Source organism: Nothobranchius furzeri, chromosome 16, assembly GCF_043380555.1.
Source record: "Nothobranchius furzeri strain GRZ-AD chromosome 16, NfurGRZ-RIMD1, whole genome shotgun sequence".
Lineage (NCBI taxonomy): Eukaryota > Metazoa > Chordata > Actinopteri > Cyprinodontiformes > Nothobranchiidae > Nothobranchius > Nothobranchius furzeri.
The window spans coordinates 23,182,404-23,208,095 of NC_091756.1; the positions used below are offsets into that span (position 1 = coordinate 23,182,404).

The following is a 25,692-nucleotide window of genomic DNA, read 5'->3' on the forward strand; positions in this document are numbered from 1 at the left end:
AACCTTGATGTTATCTTTGACCAGGACATGTCATTCAAATCCCAGGTTGAACAGGTTTGTAGGATTTCCTGTTTCCACCTTTGGAATATTGCTAAGATAAGAAGCATCCTTTCCAGGAGTGATGCTGAAAAGCTAGTTGATGCATTTATTACATCAAGACTGGATTACTGTAATTCATTACTCTCAGGAAGTCCACAGATTGTAGTTAAAAGTCTTCTGCTTGTCCAAAATGCTGCAGCTAGAGTTCTGATGAGAATTAAAAAGAGAGATCATATCTCTCCTGTCTTAGCTTCCCTACATTGACTACCTGTTAAATTCAGAATAGATTTTAAGACCCTCCTTCTCACATATAAAGCTCTCAATAATCAAGCTCCATCATTCATCAGTGACCTGATTGTTCCACGTTACTAACCGAGCACTTTGCTCTCAGACTGCAGGTTTATTGGTGGTTCCCAGAATAACTAAAATTAGGATGGGAGGCAGATCTTTTAGTTAAGTTTGGTTTTTGTAATTACAAGATAACTGGCTGATTCCAACCCTTGGTTCCTTTGTTAATTTTAAAATAAGCACTGAAAAGACACCATAGGCCATTAAATGCCCTTTCACTCTGATTTAATTGCTATCGCCATCCAATTATCTTATCAACTCCTGAACAGATTCAAGTTTGGATATACATCTACATCTGATTAACTTCTGGGGTCAGTCTGACTCAAGATGGCCATCAAGTCCATCAAGCACTAACATGTCTATTCTGCAGTCAAGTTTCTAGATACTGAGAAAAAGTATGGTGTGGTGGTAGCTAGCAGTCAACCTGGGCAAACACTCTAAAAGATTCATAATGCACATGATCTTTGCGTTAGCTGCAGGAGTCAACCCCCAGGCTGTCAGCAAATCATCTCATGAACCAGTGAAACGGCATTTATCGATTGTGTAACACATCAAAGGCCACATTTACATCTACAAATTGACCAGAAAGACTATTATTAATGTTTAATATTCACTTCACATAATTGTTAAAAACATTTCCACTTCACACTGAGAATAAACTGCTTAGTATCTGAGGGAAGGAGTGACCTGAGGCATTTTGGTAATGCTTTCAAACGTGTCAAATTCTGACTTGTACACATTTATACATACGGCAGGTGATGAAACAGAACTGTTTCCGGATCTATTTCCATTTCTAGCTGCCTCCAGGTCCAGCCAAATCGGTGAACAAGCATTTTGAAACCATCCTCTCTTTTGACTTCAGGTCAAAGCCTCTCTGCTACGCTAACATTAGAGATTACGGACACAACGAACATCATTAAATGCAAAACAAGCATTCCAGTAAAAGAAACTAAAATGTTCTGATTAAACATTCAAAGATCAATCAGATTGACATTTCAAATTTATACGGAATTATCACATCTTATTGATCATTTAACACAAATGTAGCCAATCCTTAACGCCACATTAGTTCTGATGGTGTTTTTAGGTTTTGAACTAAAAGTTGTGTGGTAGGTGCTGGAATATTTTTATACTTGTTAACATTTACAAAATATCTGGCAATGCCATACAGCAATATCTCATAATTTGACCAAAACGACTGTAGCGCAAATCCACCTTATTCCCAGATTAACTTGTGTCGGGTTCACACAAAGTTTCTTTCTCTCACACTCAGCAACAGGGGGAAGTTTGGAGCTGGCCATATCCCACATTTTCTCAGGGACATAAATTTTACCAAGTGACGTGCCTTTCTCGTTTGCACCAATGGAGATGCAGGGCAATATCAGGACGGGGTCTGTTCTATCTCAACCTGCCAAAACTTGACTCTTCCTCAAAGTTTGAATGCTCGTCAAACCTTCTCAGGGCATATTCTGGAAGGTTCCAGAATGTAGTCGTTATCAAGGCCCTGGTATTGTTATGTTTATCCACAGTAAAAAGGGTGTTTTAGTTTAGCTTCACCATTAGAAATCAAGGTGCTCTCACGCTCTAAGTAAATGTTAAAACTTTATCAGTTGCAAACTTAACTGCTTGTTTTGTGTTTCCCTTTTTTATGTTTGCCCATTTTTGTTTCTCCAGATAAAATTCATGCTAATGGTAAAACTGTCTAGTTTTAAGACATCATTTAGTTCTTTCCTGTTTGAAGTAGTACTTTTTAAGCCTGATATGGATAACTTTGTTAAATTGTGATCATGGATCTCTCATGGTTGGGAAGATTGGGGTTATTTGAAAGAGCCACAGTGCCATCAAGTGGTTAATGAGTGAAATACATGGGGGTGTGACAAAAAAAAAGTTTATAAAACCAGAAGTTCAGACCTGATGGGGCAGAGAAAAGAAAAAGGACGCCTTAAGCACAAACCCCTACAGGGGCTGTTTCCGTCTTGGCCCAGCAGAACCCGGCACTTTACAGTTGTCAAGTAATTAGCTCTCAAAAGTTACGGTAAAACTTAGAAGCAACTCTGTTTTGTTTGGATAATTCGGACTCGCGGTCTGAATTCCATGTTTGGTGTAGCTGGAGGAACTGAAAGGTCAAGCCACGATCAAGGATTACAATTTCCTCCATGGCCGACGTTGACCGACTAGGGAGCCAGCACCATTTAATCCTAAAAGGCCTCCGCACGAGCCAGGAGTCCAGGCTGTTGCAGCTGCTGTCCACCCTTCCGGCGACGGAAAGCAGGTCTGTGAACATTCCCTCTGACTGATTTTTCTGTTAAACCACAATTTGTGAATTCAGATTAGTCCAATTATTTTATGGCGAGTTTTATTTCGATCCAAATTCATGTTTAGCCTAAATAACTCCCTTTCTTCTTTCTGCCACAAAGACTCCTAGTCCACTTACAAACACACTCCCACACACGCATACACACACACACACCCACAAGCCACACTTCCTCACTTCCCACAAATACACATGAAAATTCACTTGTTTACCCTAAATAAATCACTTCCAATTTATTATAATCTTGTGTTTCACCAAGTTTCTACCTTTACTACAAACCAGTTATTCCATTTCACTGCCATAAAGCTTCAGGTTAACAATTGTCTTATTTCCATGCATGAAACGATAAGCTGTTTGGTACTTTTTGTCATGTCTCTACTGATGTTTGTTATAAATCCACAAAACTTAAAATTATGCCTGATCATTGTCTAGCGATCTCGAGAATAGGCGATGCATTCTGACAAGAATTCAGCTTTCAGATTAACTTGTAGTGTTGACTATGAGACTGATTAATTTAAGCCGATATAGAAATTTAATCCAATGGTCCAGTTCCACTAAACTGGTGGTGCCCTGATTACATAATATACGATTATAAACAACTAACAAGCTAAATCTACACCACATTTGAAATATAGACATAAATCTATATGTAACGCTACACTTCCATGACTCCATCTCTCCTCAACAGTAGATGAAGGTAGTCAAAAACAAGACAAGCAGCCGGTGATCTTACTAATCATTTTAGGAGTTTTTTCTAGCTTAAATGCATACTTTGCTCATTTGTTTACACATAAGATAGTTGATTTTAATGAGTAAAGATCTAAACTTGTGTATCACACACAAGTTACATTGTTCTGTTCTATAATGTCTACATTTTACAATCACACAGTCTTGACCTCTAGCTAAATTTTCCCAGAAATTCACATTAAACCAGTGTTGTTTTGGCATCCATCAGTGCTTTTTTGGAGTAGGTCAGATTAAGTAGACTAAAACGCAAAAACATAATACTGCAAAAACTACAATAGCGTATTAGTCTTTAACAAATATGTTTTTAGGTCACGGCTGTGCTCTGAGTAACTGGAGAGAGCTTCATGTCCAGATTGTTTAATTTAAGGGAGACGTGACACAATCTCAGCTGCACCAGATTCCAGCAAAAAAAGGACCCCAGAGTGTCATCATTTCTGTACTTTATTGAAAGCTTATTAAAACCCAATAATTAACAGGCTCTTTAATACCACACCTGGGGTCGTTGGGAAAAGCCCCCCTGAGCTGCAAGTAAACAGCGTAATGTTTAGTTGCTAGGCGGAACTGGGGAATTTGTGACCACTCAGGTTCACTGAATTTATTAGGCCGTTTTCAGAACTTCAGGATAATCGGAGAGATGGAAATATGACCGGAAGATAAGTTGTCCTGGTCCTCTCAATTGTTGTGTCTCCTTACAGATTCAGCTATTCCAGGACGTTGCACAGACTTTAGCAAACCGTGACTGCTTCTGTAGTGAATGATGTCACTGATTAGCACCAACAAGCATCCACAGTAACGTTAGAAAAACTTTAAAATAGTTTTGATTGATGCTTTTAAAGTACTTAGTGATGTGAAGTAGTACGACATGAGGATAAAACCTTCTGCTTTTATTAGACTTCATTGCTCTGAGAGCCTGGCTTGCCTTATCACCCGGTCTGGATTAACTATCTGTCTTCATAAAAACTGGCCTAATGTATTTGGCAGTAAGAGGGGCCTTCCAAAAAAAAAAAAAAAAAAAAAAAAAAAACCTTTATGCTACTTTCCCTGTCCTTCCCTGCAGCCACACTTGGTGCGCCACCTGGAATATGGCCTGCAAGTTGGCGCAGTGGTTAGCACTGTTGTTCACAGCACGAAGGTTGCAGGTTCGAAACTCGGCTGCGGCCTTTCTGCATGGAGTTGCGTGTTCTCCCCATGCATGCGTGGGTTTCCTCCGGGTACTCCGGTTTCCCCCACAGATCACAACATGCCCTATAGGTTATAAATTATAAGTCGCTTTGGATAAAAGCGTCTGCCAAATAAATAAACATAAACGTGTGTGTGTGTGTGTGTGTGTGTGTGTGTGTGTGTGTGTACTGGTCTATACATCAAAGTGAATTTTGTACCTGTAAACTGAGGTCATTGGTAGAGAAGTGAGGACATTTTAGTGGTCCTCACTGTGGTAAAATGTTAAAGAGCTCTACTGGTTAGTTTTAGAGGTATGGTGTGAATTTACTTAAAGTTGAGGTTAGGGTTAGGGTTAAGAGTAGACTGGTTATCGTTAGGGTTATGATTAGGCACAATCCAGTCACTAAAACGAATGGAAGTCAATGACGGTCCTCACAACGAATGCTAGACTTGTGTGTGTGTATGTGTGTGCATGCTAGAGCTATATTTTTGTGTAAACTAAACTCTCATTTTATTAAATATTCACTCAACATTTTAATGATTATTGTTAAAACTATATAATAATAATAATAATAATAATAATAACAATACATTTTTTGTAAGGGACTTTCAGGACTATCAAGAACACCTTAACAGAAATTACATAATACAGGAACACGCAGCAGTGCATGGCCCAGGCTCAGGGGCCTCGGGTAGACCTTGGCTCCTCTGCTGTCCCATCACAGGGGAGGGGGATGTCCAGGAGGGGGAGGACCCAACCTCACCTGGATGCCTCATGTCTTACATATTCTGGAAGTTGTGCAAATGCAGGGATGGGAGCAGATAATCTGCTGGGGTGGGGCTGGGTTGGTGCCCTCGGACTACGTGAGGCTCTGTGATGCTGCTGCTTTGGGCCCTGGTAAAATGGGCTGGGGTCTCCATGCCCTGGGTGGTATTTTGGCAATGGAAGTGCTTATTGGGGCCAGTGGGGGAGCTGCCTCTCTGGAGGGCTTTAGTGCAGTCAGCCATTCCTCCCCATCCCCACACATTTTTCTCCTCCTGCTCCCTAATATCATCACACAAACATGCACATAGGACCTTGGTGGGTGGTCAAGTCAGGGGGTGCGGGCATGGACCCCATTTCTGCATTCCTGTGGCAACCTGCCCCCCAATTTTATTTGCACCTTAAACACTTCCACCAACGACATTCCACGTAAACACACACTTAGGGCCTTGGGAGTGAGCACATCCAATGGCATTTGGCAGGGGGATTTTTCAGCCTCATCCCGAGTGCAGGTGCCCACTTCCAATTTTAAACTGCACTTAAACACAGAGGGCTGTGGGTGCAAGTGGGGTGGTGTGGTGGCATCAGCTGGCGTAGGCCAGATGCCCACACTGCCTGCTCACCACAGCCACGAATACACCTCATCAACATGCACTAACACTATATTGGAGCAGGCGGAGGGAGGCTAGGGGTCTTAGCACACCTCTGTTGTTGCTTGTCTTCCTGGGGCTGGAGGCTAGGAGGGAGATCTGGCCATCTGGTTGAGGTCTGAGGTGGTGGGTTGCTTTGCTCAGCATTGGGTGGGGAGAGCCTGCTCATCAGCACCCCAGCAGGAAGGGTCAAACTCTGGTAACCAGTAATGGTTGTATCCTTTGTGCAGCAGTACCAGGGCCAGAGACAATAGGGTGTGTATGGGGAGCATGAGTGGGTGTCCGGCCTGAATTTTTGTAAGTCTTTGGTTGTGTGTGTATGTGTGAGCATGAGGGAGGGAGTGTGTGACTGTGTCTGTGTGTGACTGTATATGTCAGGTGGGGCCTTTAACTCATCCCCTCTCCTGGGACTTCTTTTGATGATATAGATCTTTGTCTCCCCTCCCCCTGCCACACCTGGTGTGGAGTACGGTGTCTTGGTCTGCCTGAGTGTTTGTGGCTCCCAGGTCAGGGGGTTTAAGATTTTTGGCGTCTACCTGATCAATCCCCGTGGCTGCCTGGTGGGACCTGGGTTCCTGGGCTCTGCTGGGTCCCCGGCGGGGGTGGTCGCCCCTGGGTCCCGGGTTGCTGGGTCACGGGCTCAGCCAGCTAGGGGGTGGGAGGCTGCAGGCGGGCCTGTGGGCTTGCCGCCGATATCTCCCGGGACTCTGCCGGCTGCTGGTTGTGGCCCCCCCGGGGCAATCTTCTACACCTCTCAAGGAGGGCAGGGGCTTTTCTGGTCGCAGTCTCCTTGGGTTTCCTGTGCTCTGGGGCAGCTCCTGGATCTCTGGGACTTGGAGCTCCCTCCATCTCCTACACATCTTTGGGGGGCAGATCTGTGGCCACTCACACTCTCTATTGGACGCTCCTATAGAGAAACCTTACATATACAAGCGCAGGTATGCACACAGGTGGTCTCATAAGTATGGATTTGGGTGTGTTCAACACTTGTCTTAAGGCTGTGGTTGGCACTAAATACACTGTGATTTATTATCGTGTGATTGTTCAGTAAAACAATGTTGATTATACATTTCCTCATCAGGTTGACGCAGTGATAGCTTGCTCCTATTGTATTGTTGTTGTGTCCCTTTTCTGCAGGTCTAGAAGCAGACTTGTTCATCATTGATTGCTCATTTCATGGAACCCCCCACCTTTTGTCTTTTCCTTTCTCTTTCACCTCTGTCTCCCTGTTTGCTCAAAATTACAAAGCATTCAAAAAACAATAACAATAAAGTTTTAAGTATCAGGCGTGACATTAAAAGCAGACGCTTTGATGCTCCACCTGAGAGTAAATCTGTAAGGCTTGTTACCAGCATTCAGACATCAATTCTGCTTGCTTCACAGCCAGACAGGACATGGTAAAAAAAAATTGCATAATACAAGTTAAAACACTCTTTAAGTTGACATACAAATCAAACAGTTAAAGAGACACAATAAAAAATATTAACAGTATTATTATTGTTGTTGTTCTTTACCATTAGTAAATGACACAACAAATAAATTAATAAATAAAACATGTAGTTTTTCCCCCCTAAGGTGAACATCAACCTTTAGATTTCCTGTTGGGGTGAAAACCGAATTAAAATAAAAATAAACTTAAGAAATTGTAAAAGGTGTGTGGATGTTTAAGTAAAAAGTTTAAAGTAAAGCTATCTCGACCGTCATTGGGAGGGGAATGTGTTGGAGTTAAAGGTTGAATTTTTTAAACATAATACCTCCACGGGGCGTTTAGAGGTGTGCAGAATGAAGGTACAGTATTTCCTTTAAAAGCTACTTTCTCTCCTGGCGCAATACTCTGTGTTGAAACAGGCACACCGTGTTTTTTTCCCCAGAGTATGACTTACAAAGCATTCATTACAACTATAGACCACGGCCAATGTATTAAAAATATGAGTGAAGGCCTTTGTAACCAGGGTCCTTATTTATCAAACGTTTCTGTAAACTGTCCTGCATTTCATCCTACAAATGAAACTTAGAATGTTCATACTAACAGTTAAAATCCTGATTTATGAAACATGAGGAGGCCACTCGTACACATGTTCCTCCACCATCAGTTGTCGTTAAATCCCACCTACCCAGGTGCTTGTGTCCGTTCACAGCCATTTACCTACAGAAACGCCTTCAATTAACCACACTGAGCCCAATGCAGATGACTGCTCTCTCCATAAAAGAGGCTGTAATAACCAAAGGCTTTTCTACAAGTATTAAATGAAGTAGGTTGAATCATTCCCCTTGGATCTTTTCACTCCATTTGTGGATTTAAATGCTTAGATGTCTTTGCATGAATTGAAAACTTGAGTTGATATTGATGTGGTGAAAATTTTGTGTCAACAGCCCACTTAGAAATAGCCCTTCTGATAAAAGTGCTGATGTGTCAAATATTTATTAACCTGCTGTATATACATGTTCTGTTTGGAGTCAGTTTCATTTTGTTGTCTGAGTGCAGCCTCCTCTGAGCTGCCATTAAGTTTGGTTACCTTTGGCAACACGTGTACGTCCGGGAAAAAGAGGAGGTTTTGTAGTTGTCGGTAATTGAAAATGGACTGGAATCGGATTTGTGTGCTGTGTCTGCCGCTCCACGGAGGGTCCCAAATCACGACAAAGCTCCACAAGGATCTCCTTCAGGAATCGGAACTATGCGCTTACAGAAGACATGTTCCCTCTGGAGTGCACGCTTTCCCAAACCCTCCAAAAACGCCAGATCAGCCATACTGTCGGTCACATGTGTCTTTTATATTTCTAACAGCAGTTATGTGATAAAGCTGTTTCTCTACTGACATAATTACTTATTGGGTAAAAGTATTTTCTGGATGAGGAACACGCGTGGATAACTGAGACCTTGACAACTGCAGTTCCGCTGTTTTACCACTAGATGTTGTTTGTACGCACGGTCAGAGCTTTTCTTACACTTTGGAACATTTCCACACACAAGTATTTGGTGGTAAATACTACACAATGTGTAAAATTGTGCTAACCCACGAGCTACACAGAAATCTGTACGTACAGTTGATAAATGAGGGCCCAGGAAGCCTTGTGCACAACTAGCATGTGATGATCACGACACAGATCTGTTGGAACAAATCTTCTAGATTGTAAACTAAAACATAAAAACAGATACATGGTTTATTGGTCAGATCATTTACTTTTTCTTGTGCCATCAGTTGCTGTTCTAATTAAAAGCCAAAAGGCTTCCAGGAGCTGCAATATGTTTTCCCATCATACCAAAGAGGCAGTAATTTGCTGTTGCTCAGCTTTCGTATTCATTATACACCAGAGAGAGTCCATCCAAGCACTGGAAAAACTCCCATTCAGTACTCTGTTGGATTGAACTGGCACAAGTAAGGATCACAAAACTTTTGAAAATGGAAAAAGATGCCAACTTCAATCTGCACAACTTATCCACCAAGGACAAGTCAGAAAATGTTTAGTTTTCAATAAAATGTCCCCTAAAGGCAAACCTCAGCTTAGATCTGTCTGTTAATGCCAACATTAACATCCACTAAAATATTAGTGTGTCAAATTAACTATGCAAAATGGTCCCAGAATGTTATTCATCATTCTGTCATAATGAGCTGCATGTCTGATGCTGACAACTCTAGGGACAGATAAGGGGAAAAGGGTGAGGAAGACTGGGTAAGGTGGGGAGAGGGGCAGTTAGTCAATGCTGCGGTGCTGTACATACCCCTGAGTCTACAGGCAGCTGAATTAGGCTCAGCTGGGCATGCAAGTCCTCCCGCTTGGATATTTCCTGTTAGCGGAAGTGATGGGTACAGCCGGAGAGAAGAGGGGGTGCGCACACAGGAAAGGAGGCAGAGATGAGAGTGGGAACCACAGAAGTAGACAAGAGCAAAGGGAGATAGTTAAAAAAGATTCAGTCCATCTGAGCACTTCGACATGCAACAGATCATCTGGATCTGCTCAGGCAGTCTGAGAAAGCAGAGTCATCAGCATAGCAGAGTAGAAATGAAACAGATGTGTTTTACCTTCCAGGTGATCCGCTCATATTTCTGTAAGGTTATGAAAACGATCTACTCAGAAATGACCATGTTGCTGCTATCCATCAATGCGAACGCTCTTCTGCATCACATGCATTTGTTGCACAGGCATGGTTTGATGAATGAGGTGCAATAAGGTTTAGACTGGTTGCACTCTTTGCAGCAAAAATCCTGCCGTTAATTGTGTGTAAATCCAGAAGCGGTTAAAGACAAAAGGTAAGAATGAGAATGTGAAGAAAGAGCAGAGGTGAGATGATGAAAGAGATAAAACAAGCAACTTAAAGCAGCGATGTGGACATTAAATGCAACACATTTGTCTGTGTGTGTCTCTAGAGACCACGGAGGTACATACATCCAGGCACGGCCCACGTCATTCAACTGGTCGTTACCTAGCAACCGTGACGCAATAAAGTTTGGCCAGCTAAAAATAAATGTAGTGTTTGCAGATAACGATGTCAAGTTGAAAAAGGAGACAGAGAATTAAAGCAACGGCTCAGTGGTAATGGAGGCAGATGATTCTGTTTGTTTCTCTTTTAAAGGTCTTTCACATTTTCCATCTGAAGTCCTAGAGAAATGTTGGAGCTGCTGAACTATGGAGTCAAGTAAGCTGAAGGTGTTTGGCTAGTAAATTAGCAGTTTAGTCCACAGTCTGCTACCATGGCATCATTATTCCTGTTGTTGGTGAATGTTAGAAGAATAGAATAGAATAGAATAGACTTTATTGTAATTGCTCATGACAATTAAATTACAGATGGTCCACCATCAACAGTGCACAAGACAATAAATAACAATAAATGCCAAAACCATAGAAGACTAAAAACAATTTAAAAATATTTAGCAAACACCAAGAAAGTACAACCAGTGATTCAGATCAGCTAAATCAACAATTTAAAAGGATTTAAAACAGATGAGTCCACATTACTGATGGGGATGTGGGGGGTTGAATGGTGCTGTTGTGTTGAATGGTCTGATGGCCCAAGGGAAGAAGCTGTTGGAAAGTCTGGTGGTATGTGATTTAACTGACCTGAAGCGGCGCCTTGAGGGCAACAGGTCAAACAGGCAGTGGGCAGGGTGGGTGGGGTCACGGAGGATAGCAGCGGTTCTCTTCAGGCAGCGGCTTCTGGAGATGGCCTCAAAGGATGGCAGGGTGCAGCCAATAATCCTCTGGGCAGTGTTTATTGTCCTCTGAACAGCCTTCCTGTCCTCAGCAGTGGGGCCTGCATACCACACACTCAGAGAGTAGGTGAAGGTGCTCTCCACGGAGCAGTGGTAGAAAGCCAGCAGCAGTTTCTGATCCAGGCCACACCTTCTCAAGACCCGGAGAAAGTGCAGCCGCTGCTGAGCCTTTTTAACCAGAGCTCTGGTGTTGGCAGACCAGGACAGGTCAGCAGAGATGATGGTGCCAAGGAACCTGATGGAGGGGACACGGTCCACACGCTCTCCATTTATGAGGAGAGGGCCGTGTGTGTGACTGTGTCTTCTGAAATCCAGAATGAGCTCTTTTGTTTTTTTTATATTCAGAGTGAGGTTGTTATCTGAGCACCACCTTGACAGATTACTGACCTCTGCCCGGTACGCTGCCTCGTATTCGTCTGTGATGAGGCCGACCACAGTGGTGTCATCAGCAAACTTAAAGATGGCAGTGGATGTGTGGGATGTGGTAAAGTCCGATGTGTACAGAGTGTACAGTAGGGGGCTCAACACACAGCCCTGAGGAGAGCCAGTACTGAGCAGGATGGAAGAGGAGAGATGGGAGCCAAGTTTAACATGCTGTGGTCCATTTGTGAGAAAGTCTTTTATCCAGTGGCAGGTGGCGGGATGGATCTGAAGGCTCAGCAGCTTTGAGATAAGAATGCCTGGGATGATGGTATTGAAAGCTGAACTGAAGTCAACAAAGAACATCCTGACGTAGCTTCCTCTGGTCTCTAGGTGGCTCAGTGTTGTGTGCAGCGTCAGGGCGATGGCAACCTCTGTTGATCTGTTTCCCCGGTAGGCAAACTGAAGGAGGTCGAAGGAGGTGGGGAGACGGGTTTGGATGTGGTTGGAGATAAGTCGCTCCAGACACTTTGTGATTACAGGTGTGAGGGCAACCGGTCGATAGTCATTTAAGCTGTCTATGGAAGATTTTTTGGGGAAGGGAATAATTGTTGCAGACTTGCGGCAGCTTGGGACTGAAGCATGAGACAGGGAGAGGTTAAACAACTTGGAGTACAACTTGTTAGTAGAAGTGACAATGTTGTACTGAGTGTTGATCAAAAACAGCCTTTTTCAGCCTTTTAAAACTATCACGTAGTTCTTAATAATCGCTTTGTATCGGCGCTAAACCATCAACAATGCTTAGGGCTTGTTGACAATGTTGCTGCATTCAAAAGTCAATAAATTACACCCTGTAATTTTATAATTTCAGATAATATTTAAATAAATTAGCAAAATGGTGCCTTTTCAACCAAAGACACAATCGTAACTGTCCATGCTATCAGTCTTTCTAGGTTTTTCTATGGCCACATTTATTTTATCCATTTTCATCTTGCCCAGGAAAACCAGCGAGAAAAACTCTGGCAGTCATTTTTGATTGCCTCAACCAAAACAGGTAGGAATGCTCATATTTCATTTGTCTTTCACACAATCTACAGGAAATTTATTTATGATTAAACAATATTCTGATTTAGTAAAAGTCAGGGACTAGCAAGCCCAGAATGAATGCCATGGCCTTTCTAGTGTTAAACATTAAAAATGATAATACTGTATAGTGTTTAGGAGCATTTCTATTTTTATGGCAACTCACAAAGTTAGTTGTCTCATGTTTCTCCCAACAGAACATTATTTTTGGCATTTATTAACAATTATTTGTTTAAGCAAAAACTGAGTATTTGAAATTTTGGTCCTGTATTTTCTAGACTTTTTTCCATTTTCATCCTGACATGCTGTCAATCAATTCCTGGTCCAGGTCCTGACTGATGGAGCTCCGTCTTCATCATCAGTGACTGGAATTAGAAACGGTGGGTTTGTGGGGTTTTGGTTTTTCAATGTGCCACCTACTGTAGGAAGTTCCCTGGACATGTAGATGTTTGGTTTGGTAAGCTCCTTCTGGCCTGGTGCTCCATCACGTGGAGAAGACCTTGTTCATCACCAAGCTGTTGTTGGATGGATGGAGGAGTTCCTCTTGGAGGATGTTTAGGTACCATTTTTATTCATGGCTGTGATAAAGTTAGACCTAATGAGTCCACTCCCTTCTTTACACCTGGCCCTCATCCAAAAATCACCACTGGCATATCATCCCCTTTTTTTTTTGCAAAAACATTGGAAAAGTATTTTGTGTATTGGAATGGAGGTGACAATGGGCCTTGTGAAGAATGTTGCACACACCTGATCACCTTTCGTACCATGCTGTAGTTTATGAAAGCTGTCATAATTAAAACAAGGTCACCAAATTGTGATGACCACAATATGTATGTCATACTCCAAGTTTTGGCAGCAACAGTAGTTGTTCCATTTCAGAAATACTTTACTGTCATCATTTAATCATGGACCTATTTTTTTACTTAATATTTCCTTTTCATTGTTTGCTCATCTCAGCCTTCACACATCTTCTCAACCCTTCTGGATGAAAATACTCATTCACCATAGTAATGCCTGTGATATCTCTACAACAGATAAGCTCTATAGCTGGACAACACATCCATATGAATTCATATTTCATCAGATTGTCAACCTTTCTCTCAGCTAAATCAATTCTCTAACCTCACAAGTCAAAGCATACATGTTGTCACGCCTTAATGAAAAGAGACAAGGGTAGACAGAAATGAGATAGACTGCACACTCGTGTGATTGACTCTTGGTTCCTTCCTCTTTGACGTTCTGTGTACATCAAACAAAGCATTAGGTAAAACCAAAACATGGCTCTTCAGTGAGTTCTAAGCTTTGTCTTCCCCTCACTACCAACGCCAAACATGAATCTAATATCTATGCATCAAAAAAAAAAACCTGGCAAGGAAGAAAAGAGCATACAAGAAGAACAAAACTCCTAAAAATGGGATTCAGAAGACGTGGGCTGACGCTCAGTCTAGCCTAGCGGACATAGTTTTCTTGTGATGTGTTTGGCTTTATGGTTTTGGCAAATGAGCAGAACAATAATGAAGATGACTGGTGAGATAGAAGGGAACACTGGCAGAGACATGGAAAATGAAAGTGTGCTCTTACATGGCCTACTGCAAAGAGTGCAAGAGTACATAAGTGTGTGTGTGTGTGTGTGTGTGTGTGTGTGTGTGTGTGTGTGTGTGTGTGTGTGTGTGTGTGTGTGTGTGTGTATGTGTGTGGGCGTAATCATAAGCACAGTTAGAATTAATGGAGATCTCATCTGAAGAACTCAAAGTTAGGTCAGGTTGACCCAAACATTCAGCCGAGCTTCTCTCACGTTTCCAGGTGATTTAACACTCAGCCGTTAATCCCATATGGATTGGATTAGCGCTCTGGTAAAGCGTTTAGTCTTTATGATCATACCTCCGCTTGGAATCCCTCGACCAAAATGGCCACCAGCAAGTTGAAGAGGACATAGTTGCCAAAGGTCATGAGTGCAATAAAGTAGAGGGCAGCTACGGGGCTGGTGGAGGCCATGCCATTATACAGCACCTTGTTCCAGTCCTCCTGGGTCAGGATCTGGGAAAGCAGTGGAGGAGATGAAAATGCAATCATTCAGATACAAAATGCGCAATATTTCTGCAAATTCTTACATTTGATCAGCATTTAATAGCACTGTTCCTACATGTGATAATTGTGGTCTTATCAGATTGGATAAACAACTGTGAGGGATCTTGTAGAGCTGGATGGTGTGATGGGCAACTGTCCTTGTCCTTTTGGACCAGTTTCCAATGGAGGGTCAGAAAGAAAAGAGGCAGAACTTCGACAGTAGTTAGTTTGAAAAAATAAACACTCTATTTAATCTTCTGAAAATAATTCTACTTCAGCATAAAGATGTTCTGCACATTTCCCCATTTTTTTACCCATCTTTGAGGGGTGCAGCTGAGTCTTGTTCCCTGCAAAAATATGCGTATCTGAGTCCTTTCTCTTAAAGTGGAACCTTCTTGACTCTCAAAGTCTTTTTAATGAAATCTACACAAATAGTCCATTATAATCTAGTTTTTATTATGAACACAGGCACCAAATCCTCAAAGTGATGTTTGGTTCTGCAGCTTCAAGTAAAAAAACAGAAGGCCAGAAAGTGGAATCACATTTATTTCGATTCTATCAGAAATTTGAACCCATAAAAAGATGAATAGAGACAATGATGATGATGATGATGATGATGATGATGATGATGACTGGAATAGAGGAAATTTTGCAAATATTTTATCTTTTTATGGGTGGCCATTGTTTGGAAAGCTTTTCTTTCTAAAAAGGCCTTTTTCCCTGTTTGGTTATTAAACGTCTCAACTTCTTTCTTTGTTGTCATTTAAAAATAGTAAAACTCTTGACCAGCAGTTTACAGCTGATCACTTCTGGGACAACAATAATGACTGCCTCAAGTTTAATTCTGGATTTATGATCTTTTCTTTGTTCATAATTATTTTCACTCATTTTTCAAATAGAAATTCAAATACTAATAATCAACAAAAAGGTGTGTAAAGCTGCCATTTTCAGACAATGATACAAGATTTAGATGGAGTTTTATAAGATTATAAGAAAAGGTAAGAAAATGACTGTTGTCCTCCTTTTCATTATGCTGACCCAACATTTCCTCCAATAAAATCTCACTGGGCTGTGTTGATTGGTGACTTGGGGGAATCACCAAAATATAAATATATGAACATTCTCTACAGTTTAATTATGATTATCTTTTTTTGATTTGCAATCTTGGGGTCGATGGTATATCAAATTCTCTATGAAAGGCACACTTGGCAACTTTCTTGTGCTTTTTTCACCCCCTAGTTTCCATTTAGTAGAACCAAAGCAAAACCTTTCTCCTCGCTGTGCATGCGTCTTTTTACCACCGTAATCTAACAGAATGTCTCCCTGCCTTCCTTAGTGTCTACAGGGGCAGTTCATCATTGAATTAAACAAATCAGCTGTGTTCACGATCAAAAACATGCAGGAAATGTGCTAGAAGCAGACTGCCGCGCCAAGTATGTCAGCTCATTTTTTTGCGCCAGTCTGAAGTTGCAAACACAATATTCTGGCCACACGGGGTGATAGTGACCTTTCATTAATCCTGTAAAGGGTAATTTTAGCACATACTGGCTCAAGAAAATGATTTTAAAATATTAAAAAGTTGCAAAGTGTGGCTTTAAGTCCCAATCAGTCACTTTTTTCTTTAGTCGCCAACCTCTCCCAAGGTTTTCACCTACGTTTGCACTTTCAGACTCATTTGGACTACATTATAAAACTGTAACCTCCTTAAATTTTGGTGTTCCAGGAAAATGAAATGAAAAGATGGAGCAGATTTGCCTTTGACTACTTTAAAGGGTTCATGACACCTGAATGGATATTTTGAGTATTCTGAGAAAAATGTCAAGTGAATGCAACACCCTGCGGCTCACTCTGGGTCTCTATTTGAATTACCTGTTGGAGTTTGTCTCCAAAGACATTAAGGCCCATTCAGGATGTTCTGAAACCACCAAAACACCAACTAGTTCCAGCTGCAGCTCAACGCTCCCCACGGGGTAGCTTAGAGGGAAATGCTTTCCACGGATGTCCTGATTTTAACCCAAACCCACAAACTGATTTACTTTGAGCTGCACCAATGGGGGTTGGACTTTTCTGTAAGTTGCTTTACAGTCACATTTTGATGTCCAGGAAATATTTACTTGTTCAACAGTCGGGAAAAAGATTACGCTTACCTGAAAAACTGTCACTATGGCCCACAGAAGAGAGTCAAAGTTTTTTCTGTCCGGCAGGGTGTCTCCATCCCTCTCAGACCCAAACTTACAGCCAAACAAATGCATCCCCAGGATGCTGACAACAGGGGTGGGGGGGTGGGGGTGGGGGGGAGCAAGGTCCAGATAGGAGGAAACAAACAGGAAAAGGCAAGATAAATGTTTATATCACACAAACTCATCAGAGACAGAGAAAATAAATGGATGAATGCCCTGCTGAAGTGGCTGGAACAGATTCCCCTGATGGCTCTGAGTCCAGTTTAAACTGGTTTTATTAGCTCGAGCCACTGATCATCACTCGTCATTCTGAAACTATGTTTCCTAACGTTGGCTTTGAGGGCACGTTTTACACGAGTTACTACATTTGATTCAAACAGTTGGATTAGCTCTCAGCATGACATTGGAGTCGGTCGGCAGAAATCTATTACTGATCCATTATTCTAATCAGTTTCTTGCTGAAGGAAACATTGTTGAAACCTTTATTTTGAAACGCTGTCGATAGCCTTTAATAAAGAGTTAATCTGCAAGATTAAATAGAATTTACAAACCATTCAAATGTGACCAGTGAAGTTGTTTATGTGGCAGCATGAATGAAACTCCACCAGTTTAATAATACATTAAATCTGGAGTGGCCAACAGAGCGAGTGTTAATGGAGCGCTGCCACTGAGCTCAGTTCAGCACCATGGACAGCATACCTGTCAGAGATGCCTTGCGGATTGTACTAAAGCATCAAATGTATTATTACTGCTTTAGAGTAGGTAAAAGAGCAAAAAGAGCAAGTGTAAAAGTAAAAGTGTCTGGGCTGTTACCTGTTTGGTTATCAGCTCAGCCATTAAAACATCAGATCTAGACTTTTATCTGCACTTGTTTCGAAGGATCTGAGCCTTAGTCATAGAAAAAACACTAAATTCAGAACCTGGGCAAAAGTGCAGTGGTTGCAATGTTCTATAAACTTTTACACCACTGTCAAACTCACGTTATAATGAGGGGCGTGCTGGTTTCACTAGCAGCAGCAGTATACAGTAACATGGTCTGGGACTCCAGTAGGAATGTATTCATATATAAAACAATCATCTCTCATGGCCAGATAAGGTTCTTAGCATTCATTTAGAAATGTTTTATTGATTTAATGAGATTCTTTCAAGATTCCACTCCCAGTGTTTCACAGGCTGGGATCTGGGAACTTTTGTTTTTGCACAGAGAGGCCATTAAGAAAGCTATCTAACATGGGTGGGGTGGTAAATATTATAACATTTACACAATGTTTTCTTTTCTCTAGAGCATACTGTCTACATGTTAACACAGCTGAAATGTAAAGTTTGTGTGTACTCACAAGTGGCAAACAAGGAATACAATAAAAGGAAGCTGATGTTGGAGGAGTAATTAGGTGAGTTGTTACCAGGAAGCAGCAGTAATCCTGCTCTGCAGTCTGCCTTTTATTAGGAAACAGACACTGAAGTCCAACTAGAGCTGAGGGATCAATGCTCAGGCCTCTGCTGTGTCAACTTGGCAACTCTTCATTCAAACCAGGGCCTGTTTATCTAAGCACACACAAGCCTCTTGGAGCACAGTGTTTATTTATGTAGCTGTGCTTTCTGTGCTGCGCTTGTATCATCACATGTATGTATGCACATAGAAGCATGTGAGACAGAATCTGTGGTCGTGCACGCTCCTCCGGCCTACCTAAAGATGAATATGAAGAGCATGAGCAGCATGCAGAAGGTGGCCACGTTGTCCATCGTTTTCATCAGCACCACCAACTGCCTCTGCAGGGCCGGCATGAAACGGACCAGCTTCAGCACCCGCATCAGACGGAAGGTCCTCAGCACGGATAAACCGCCACCCTGCTGGCCCACAATCTCCCACACACTGTGTGAGAGAATAACACACACACACACACACACACACATACACACACACACACACACACACACACACACACACACACACACACACACACACACACACACACACACGTGTATACACGTGGTGGTTTGACTGAAACTTTTGTAAAGCAAAACGATTAAAATGTAGCAGCAGCATAAAAAGATCCTCTTTTCTTTGCCAGGAAGATTGTAGGAGGGTCTTTTTCTAAATCGTAAGGTTACCAAGATTATATTTGTAAACATTACATGAATAAAATCCAAATCACACACTTAGTAGTTTTATCAAAACTATATATATATATATATATATATATATATATATATATATATATATATATATATATATAACTCTGTATGTGGTTTTTAATGTGTTGGGGGTAAGGGTTTTTAGGGGTGGGTTTTGGGTTCCGGTCTTGTCTTTTTCACAGGCACGGGGGTCCTTGCGGATAAATCCCAAGCGCCCACGATGCGGCTCAAAAATTTAAGCAATCCCGGAAGTACCAAAAATTGCAGTTCCACCCTCATCCACTGGGGGGCTGGTGTCAGAAGCGAGCAAATCCTCATTGACTCCCATGTTAAAAATACCAATTTCACAGCAGAAATAAACATGTTTACAGCCTGGTACCAAAACATGTATTTGGTTTAAATGATCTAGTTTACACTCATGACAACTCTGAGGGGGTGAATTTTTTTCTCACTCTTCTGTTTAAGTGTATTAAAAGCCTAAAAGTCTGTAAAATTAATGAGCATCAGACCCACGTGACCACAGAGCTAGCTCCATGGAAAGGCCTCAGTAGAGCCTCGGTCTGGCCTGGAAACTGCTCCGTCATTTTCAGTCTCTCAACTTAGACCATTAGTTGTAGCGTTTGTGCGTTTTTTTTTGTTTTTTTTTTTGTGCAATTGTTGGACAAAATGACTTGCTGTGGCATTAATTGCACTAATAGAGCGTCCAAGGAGTCTCCACTTCATTTATTTCTGTAAATAAAATTATATTTATGTATTTTAGGTCACTGCCGAGCTGAGCTTAGATTTTAACATGTACTGTTTAACCATGAAATTTAAATGTAATAGGGTAAAACCCAGTGAATTTAACATAATGCTGCACTTTAGAAAATGGGTTGAAATATAACATGTTGGTGGAGCTGGGTTCCGTCTATCAGCTTGTGGAGCTCTCGGGAGACCGATGTTTTCCACCCGGTTCTCCTCTCCCCGCAGCTCAGCGTATCTCTGTCTGATCGCGGCTTCTGTCTGCTTTGCGGGCTGCCGGCTTGTGGAGCTCTGGGATGGAAATCTTTCCACCCGGTTCTCCCCAGCGGCAGCTCTGCACATCTCAGATCGCAGCGGCGCTTCTCTGCTGTGCGGCTGCCGGCTTGTGGAGGTCTCGGGAGACCTCTATGTTCCACCCGGTTTTACCCAGCGGTCAGCCCGGCGTATCTCTGACTCAGAAGCTCTGGTGTTGTGCACAGTTAACTCCGGTTGTAGCTAGGTTGCTACCTCCATTAGCTTAGCTCCCACCTCCGTGTTAGCTTTGGGTTAGCTTGTAGCTAGTTTGACCGTGTGTCGTCAGTTGATCCCAGCCTTACAGCCCTGCCCTCAGCTCCACCTCTCTTCCCTTTTGTGGAATTGTCCGGGCTTGACGGAACCTGTGACACGGTCAAAATGGCGGTGGTGGCCGCCTCCCATTTTTCTTCAAAAACGTGTTATTGGAGCCTATGGAAATGAATTGTCCATATATGTGTATGTCGATGATAAAACCACGGATCTGTCTGGGTTCTCCCTGTAAGCTGGTAAATCAGACCTACACAATCTTCCAACCAAAGGTCTCAGACATTGCATATGGGACTTTCTAACCCTGCTATGACACTGTGCTACTTCTGTTTGAACAAAGTATTAAACTCCCAGATCCTTAAGCTGCCTCCTCATAGACATCAATCTTTTACTGTTTTTACACGAGAAGTTCTCACAAATAAAAGTCAGAACTGCTGACATAAGTAAAGTTAAGGGCTGCTTAGTGACAATCCACATAAAATTACATGCACCATTAATATTTACAGGAAGTATTTTACCATTGTACACACAACTCCATTTAGCCCGTTTACACTCTGCATTGTTTATTATTCATCTATTTATAACAACTTAATAAACAAATATTATTATGTATTCTTGGGGTCATTTGAAGACAGCATCTGAAACTCACCACAGACTCCCCCTGGGACCATTCACCTACTTTTAACAGTAATTAACCCTCTTCTGAAATCACTGTTCTCTTACGTTTGAATATAAATAAAAGTTCAAACTGATATTTTTGGCTTTGACAGATTCTCCTTCGTCAGTTTATGACTTGTGAAGGTTTTACAAGGATACATTAACCTAAGTGTGATGATGTCATGTTTAAGTTGTTTTTTTTCACATAAAACATAAACATCATAACATTTTAATGCTAACATTAGCTTCTACTAGCTGAGATGTTGTCTTCTCTTTCCTGGATACAAAACCAACAACAGCCTGCTCCGCCATGAGCCACCATGGGCGAGTCTGTGTAATCCGTCCGGTTTTTCTGGAGCAAGTGTTTTTCCACCTGTTTTCTATCAGAAGCTAATCTGGCAGATAGGTGTAGGAGACTATTTTCATGTTCAGTCTTCATGAAAAACTCAGTGACTAAAGATGAAGTAAAACATGGTTTCTCAATGAACCTGCTTTAAAATCGTGGTTTATGTTACTCCATTTTGCAGTATATAAATCTTAATGTCGATGGCTTGGATTATTACAAAAGGGAATACAGAGTTACTGTTGGGATTCATCCATAAACAGGTGGTGCAAATTAAAAATATGAATAGGGGAAGTTGCACCATCGGCTTCAGAAATGTTCAAGGTTGCCTGAAAGTTTGTACAAATGGTAACTAAAATATTTTGAGTTGATTGGATGAGCAATTTTAAATTAACTTAAAATGTACGAGTAAAACTTATTAAGAAATTTAATTTATGAAAACTTAAAATTTTCAGTATCAAAACTCAAAAAAATTGAGGCGATTGATTGCCTCAAAATGTTTGAGTTCTGGGAACTTATTCGGGGTTACAGTGTGGATTTCTGTAAAAATAACCAAGTTTACAAGAACAAAAACTAGGAAGCCACTTGAAATCAGGAAAAAAATAACATTTTGAGACAGCTGGTGACCTGATCTAGATGTTTTATCTGATGGTTTTGGTTGTGTTTCTCTAATTCTTACCTGATCACCACAATTATGCCATCAAATATGTTGTAGGGATTCTTGATGTAGCCGAAAGGCCCATAGACCAAAACCTTCAGCAGCATCTCCAGGGAGAAGAGGCTGGTGAAGACAATGTTGCTGATCTCCAGGGCATTAGTCAACTCTTCAGGCTGGAGAAACAAAGAGACAAAAAGGAGTGATGACTGAAAGGGCATGAGATCTGAATATCACCTGATGGGAGCAACAAAATGCTGGGATGCAGGAACACCTGTGTCGTTTGCTCAATAGGAAATATGCTAACATCTGTGTACTTTTCAGATATGACAAATCAATCCAAGTTTTCTCTCTCTCTCTCTCTCTCTCTCTCTCTCTCTCTCTCTCTCTCTCTCTCTCTCTCTCTCTCTCTCTCTCTCTCTCTCTCTCTCCTTCACACAATAAACACGTCCGACCTTTATCTCTCTCTGGAGCACACAGCGATCACAATGCTGACATGCTTCGTCTGTTCAAAGCTCATCAGAGAATTGGACTGCCACTCACATCTCGATCAAACAGCTGTTGTGTGTGTGTGTGTGTGTGTGTGTGTGTGTGTGTGTGTGTGTGTGTGTGTGTGTTTGTGTGTGAATCCAGAGAATGAGAACAAGCAGGCAGACAAGTAAAATAAAATGAGACTAAAGATAAAAGGTGCACCCGAATGTAAATCAGACGTCTGTAGCGAAGGGCTGTAATTACCGGCAGGGGGAAAGACGTGTCTGTGCTTTATGTAGATTGAGGGACACCTGGTTCAGACTTTCATCCCACAGCAATAAACACTTTATGTGACTAGAAAGCAATGTGTTTCAGACCCTTTACATGACAGGACACAGGATGGATGGCTCACATGCGTGTGGTGATGCCTATGGAAGTGCGTAAACACGGATCTTCACAGTGTGAGTATGACACCCAGTGTGTTCATGAACAGGTTGACCGCCCCTACAGAAAGCCTCCTCAGGCCAGAGTGGTAATGTTAACCAAACAATCTTCACTGAAGCTATTCTGTCACTACGTGTAGGATCACATGAATGACAGATAGCTAAACAGATGTCCAATACTTCAATACTGGGACCCTTACAGTTTTCAATTTATATTCTCACATTGGGTGACATTTTATGAAAGTTTGGAATTGGGTTCCATCTCTATGCCGACGACTGCCAATTGTACATGCCTCTAGATGGCGCCGGTGATCACACGATAAAAATTTTTTGGGATTCTTTGGAAGAAATTAAGATATGGTTGGCAGAAAACTTCCTGTGTCTCAATGGAAAAAAACAGAGGCACTGTTGTTTGGTCCGAGTGGACATGTTGATTTTTCAAACGTAGACTGCGGTGAATTGAACTCATATTTGGATGTTTCAGCAGTAAACCTTGGCGTGAAGATGGAGAGTGCATTCTGCATGGATGCTCATGTGGTTACTGTAGTATCCTCTGTTTGGCTAAAGTAAAGCCGTTTTTATCTAGATGTGACCGTGAGACTGTTGTTCATGCTTTTATTACCTCACGACTCGACTATTGTAATTCCGTTTTATTTGGTGCAAGTAAGGGTACTGTAAACCGGCTGCAGCTTGTCCAGAATGCTGCAGCAAGATTCTTGTACAGCAAAAGGAAGCATGAACACGTGACACCCATTATGGCTGCCCTCCACTGGTTGCCTGTTGATTTTAGAATTCGTTATAAACTTATTTTAATGGTGTTTAAGGCGCTGAATGCTGTGGTTCCAACCTATTTGACAGAGTTGCTGCAGCCATATGTTCCGGCCCGGTCACTCCGCTCTGAGAACCAGCTGCTGCTTGTGGCTCCTAAGGCCAGGTTGAAGTTAAGAGGTTACAGGGCGTTCTCTGTTGCGGGTCCAAAACTGTGGAACGCACTGCCCCTAACCATTAGGGGCTCTCCATCAGTAGCGGTTTTTAAAATGAGGCTGAAAACCTACTTTGACAATCTGGCTTTTAATTCTGTGGGTTAGCAATTGTTAATGTTTTATATTTTGTAATTGTTATTTGTGGTTTTAATTATGTCTGTGGCATTATATGTTTTATTGTTTTATTCTTTTGTTGTACAGCACCTTGGTGGCATGCTCATGCCTGCAAGGTGCTTTATAAATAAAGGATGATTGACTGATTGACTGATGTACGGAATATTGAAAGAATTAAATGATGAGTCAGACGTGGAAGTGAAGTTGAACGCTGTTTACTTGTGTATCGTCATCTTCATTGGCATGCTTTCTAACAATGTTTCCAGAGCAAACGTGTGAAACTGTAAATAAAACATAAACATATTATTGTTGCGCCATTAATATCTAAGTTTACACATACAGTGGGGCAAAATAGTATTTAGTCAGCCACCGATTGTGCAAGTTCTCCCACTTAAAATGATGACAGAGGTCAGTAATTTACATCATAGGTACACTTTAACTGTGAGAGACAGAATGTGGAAAAAATCCATGAATTCACATGGCAGGATTTTTAAAGAATTTATTTGTAAATCAGGGTGGAAAATAAGTATTTGGTCACTTCAAACAAGGAAAATCTCTGGCTCTCACAGACCTGTAACGTGTTCTTTAAGAAGCTTTTCTGTCCTCCACTTGTTACCTGTATTAATGGCACCTGTTTGAACTCATTATCTGTATAAAAGACACCTGTCCACAGCCTCAAACAGTCAGACTCCAAACTCCACTATGGCCAAGACCAAAGAGCTTTCGAAGGACACCAGGAAAAGAATTGTAGACCTGCACCAGACTGGGAAGAGTGAATCTACAATAGGCAAGCAGCTTGGTGTGAAAAAATCAACTGTGGGAGCAATTATCAGAAAATGGAAGACATACAAGACCACTGATAATCTCCCTCGATCTGGGGCTCCACGCAAGTCTCATCCCGTGGGGTGAAAATGATCATGAGAACGGTGAGCAAGAATCCCAGAACCACATGGGGGGACCTGGTGAATGACCTGCAGAGAGCTGGGACCACAGTAACAAAGGTCACCATCAGTAACACACTACAATGGCAGGGAATCAAATCCTGCAGTGCCAGACGTGTTCCGCTGCTGAAGCCAGTGCATGTCCAGGCCCGTCTGAAGTTTGCCAGAGAGCACATGGATGATACAGCAGAGGATTGGGAGAATGTCATGTGGTCAGAGGAAACCAAAGTAGAACTTTTTGGTATTAACTCAACTCGTTGTGTTTGGAGGAAGAAGAATACTGAGTTGCATCCCAAGAACACCATACCTACTGTGAAGCATGGGGGTGGGAACATCATGCTTTGGGGCTGCTTTTCTGCTAAGGGGACAGGACGATTGATCCGTGTTAAGGACAGAATGAATGGGGCCATGTATTGTGAGATTCTGAGCCAAAACCTCCTTCCATCAGTGAGAGCTTTGAAGATGAAACGTGGCTGGGTCTTCCAACACGACAATGATCCCAAACACACCGCCCGGGTGACAAAGGAGTGGCTCCGTAAGTGGCATTTGAAAGTCCTGGAGTGGCCTAGCCAGTCTCCAGACCTCAACCCTATAGAAAATCTGTGGAGGGAGTTGAAAGTCTGTGTTGCTCGGCGACAGCCCCAAAACATCACTGCTCTCGAGAAGATCTGCATGGAGGAATGGGCCAAAATACCAGCTACTGTGTGTGCAAACCTGGTAAAGAC

General features: G+C 41.9%; 1 protein-coding gene across 15 annotated transcripts in view; it reads right to left on the reverse strand.

The window, feature by feature from the left end:
• Positions 1-25,692, reverse strand: part of cacna1g (calcium channel, voltage-dependent, T type, alpha 1G subunit) — a 452,092-nt gene that overhangs the window by 160,630 nt on the left and 265,770 nt on the right. For 9 of the 15 annotated variants that reach the window (XM_054748974.2, XM_054748978.2, XM_054748977.2 and 6 more), the window contains exons 11-15: positions 22,040-22,191; positions 18,610-18,795; positions 16,890-17,004; positions 14,557-14,712; positions 9,744-9,809 (exon numbers count right to left, since the gene is read on the reverse strand). In XM_054748974.2, the coding sequence (XP_054604949.2) occupies positions 9,744-9,809; positions 14,557-14,712; positions 16,890-17,004; positions 18,610-18,795; positions 22,040-22,191 (675 nt within the window). The remainder of the gene's footprint in view (positions 1-9,743; positions 9,810-14,556; positions 14,713-16,889; positions 17,005-18,609; positions 18,796-22,039; positions 22,192-25,692) is intronic. The other 6 variants (XM_054748980.2, XM_054748983.2, XM_054748979.2 and 3 more) reach the window with 1 other exon arrangement.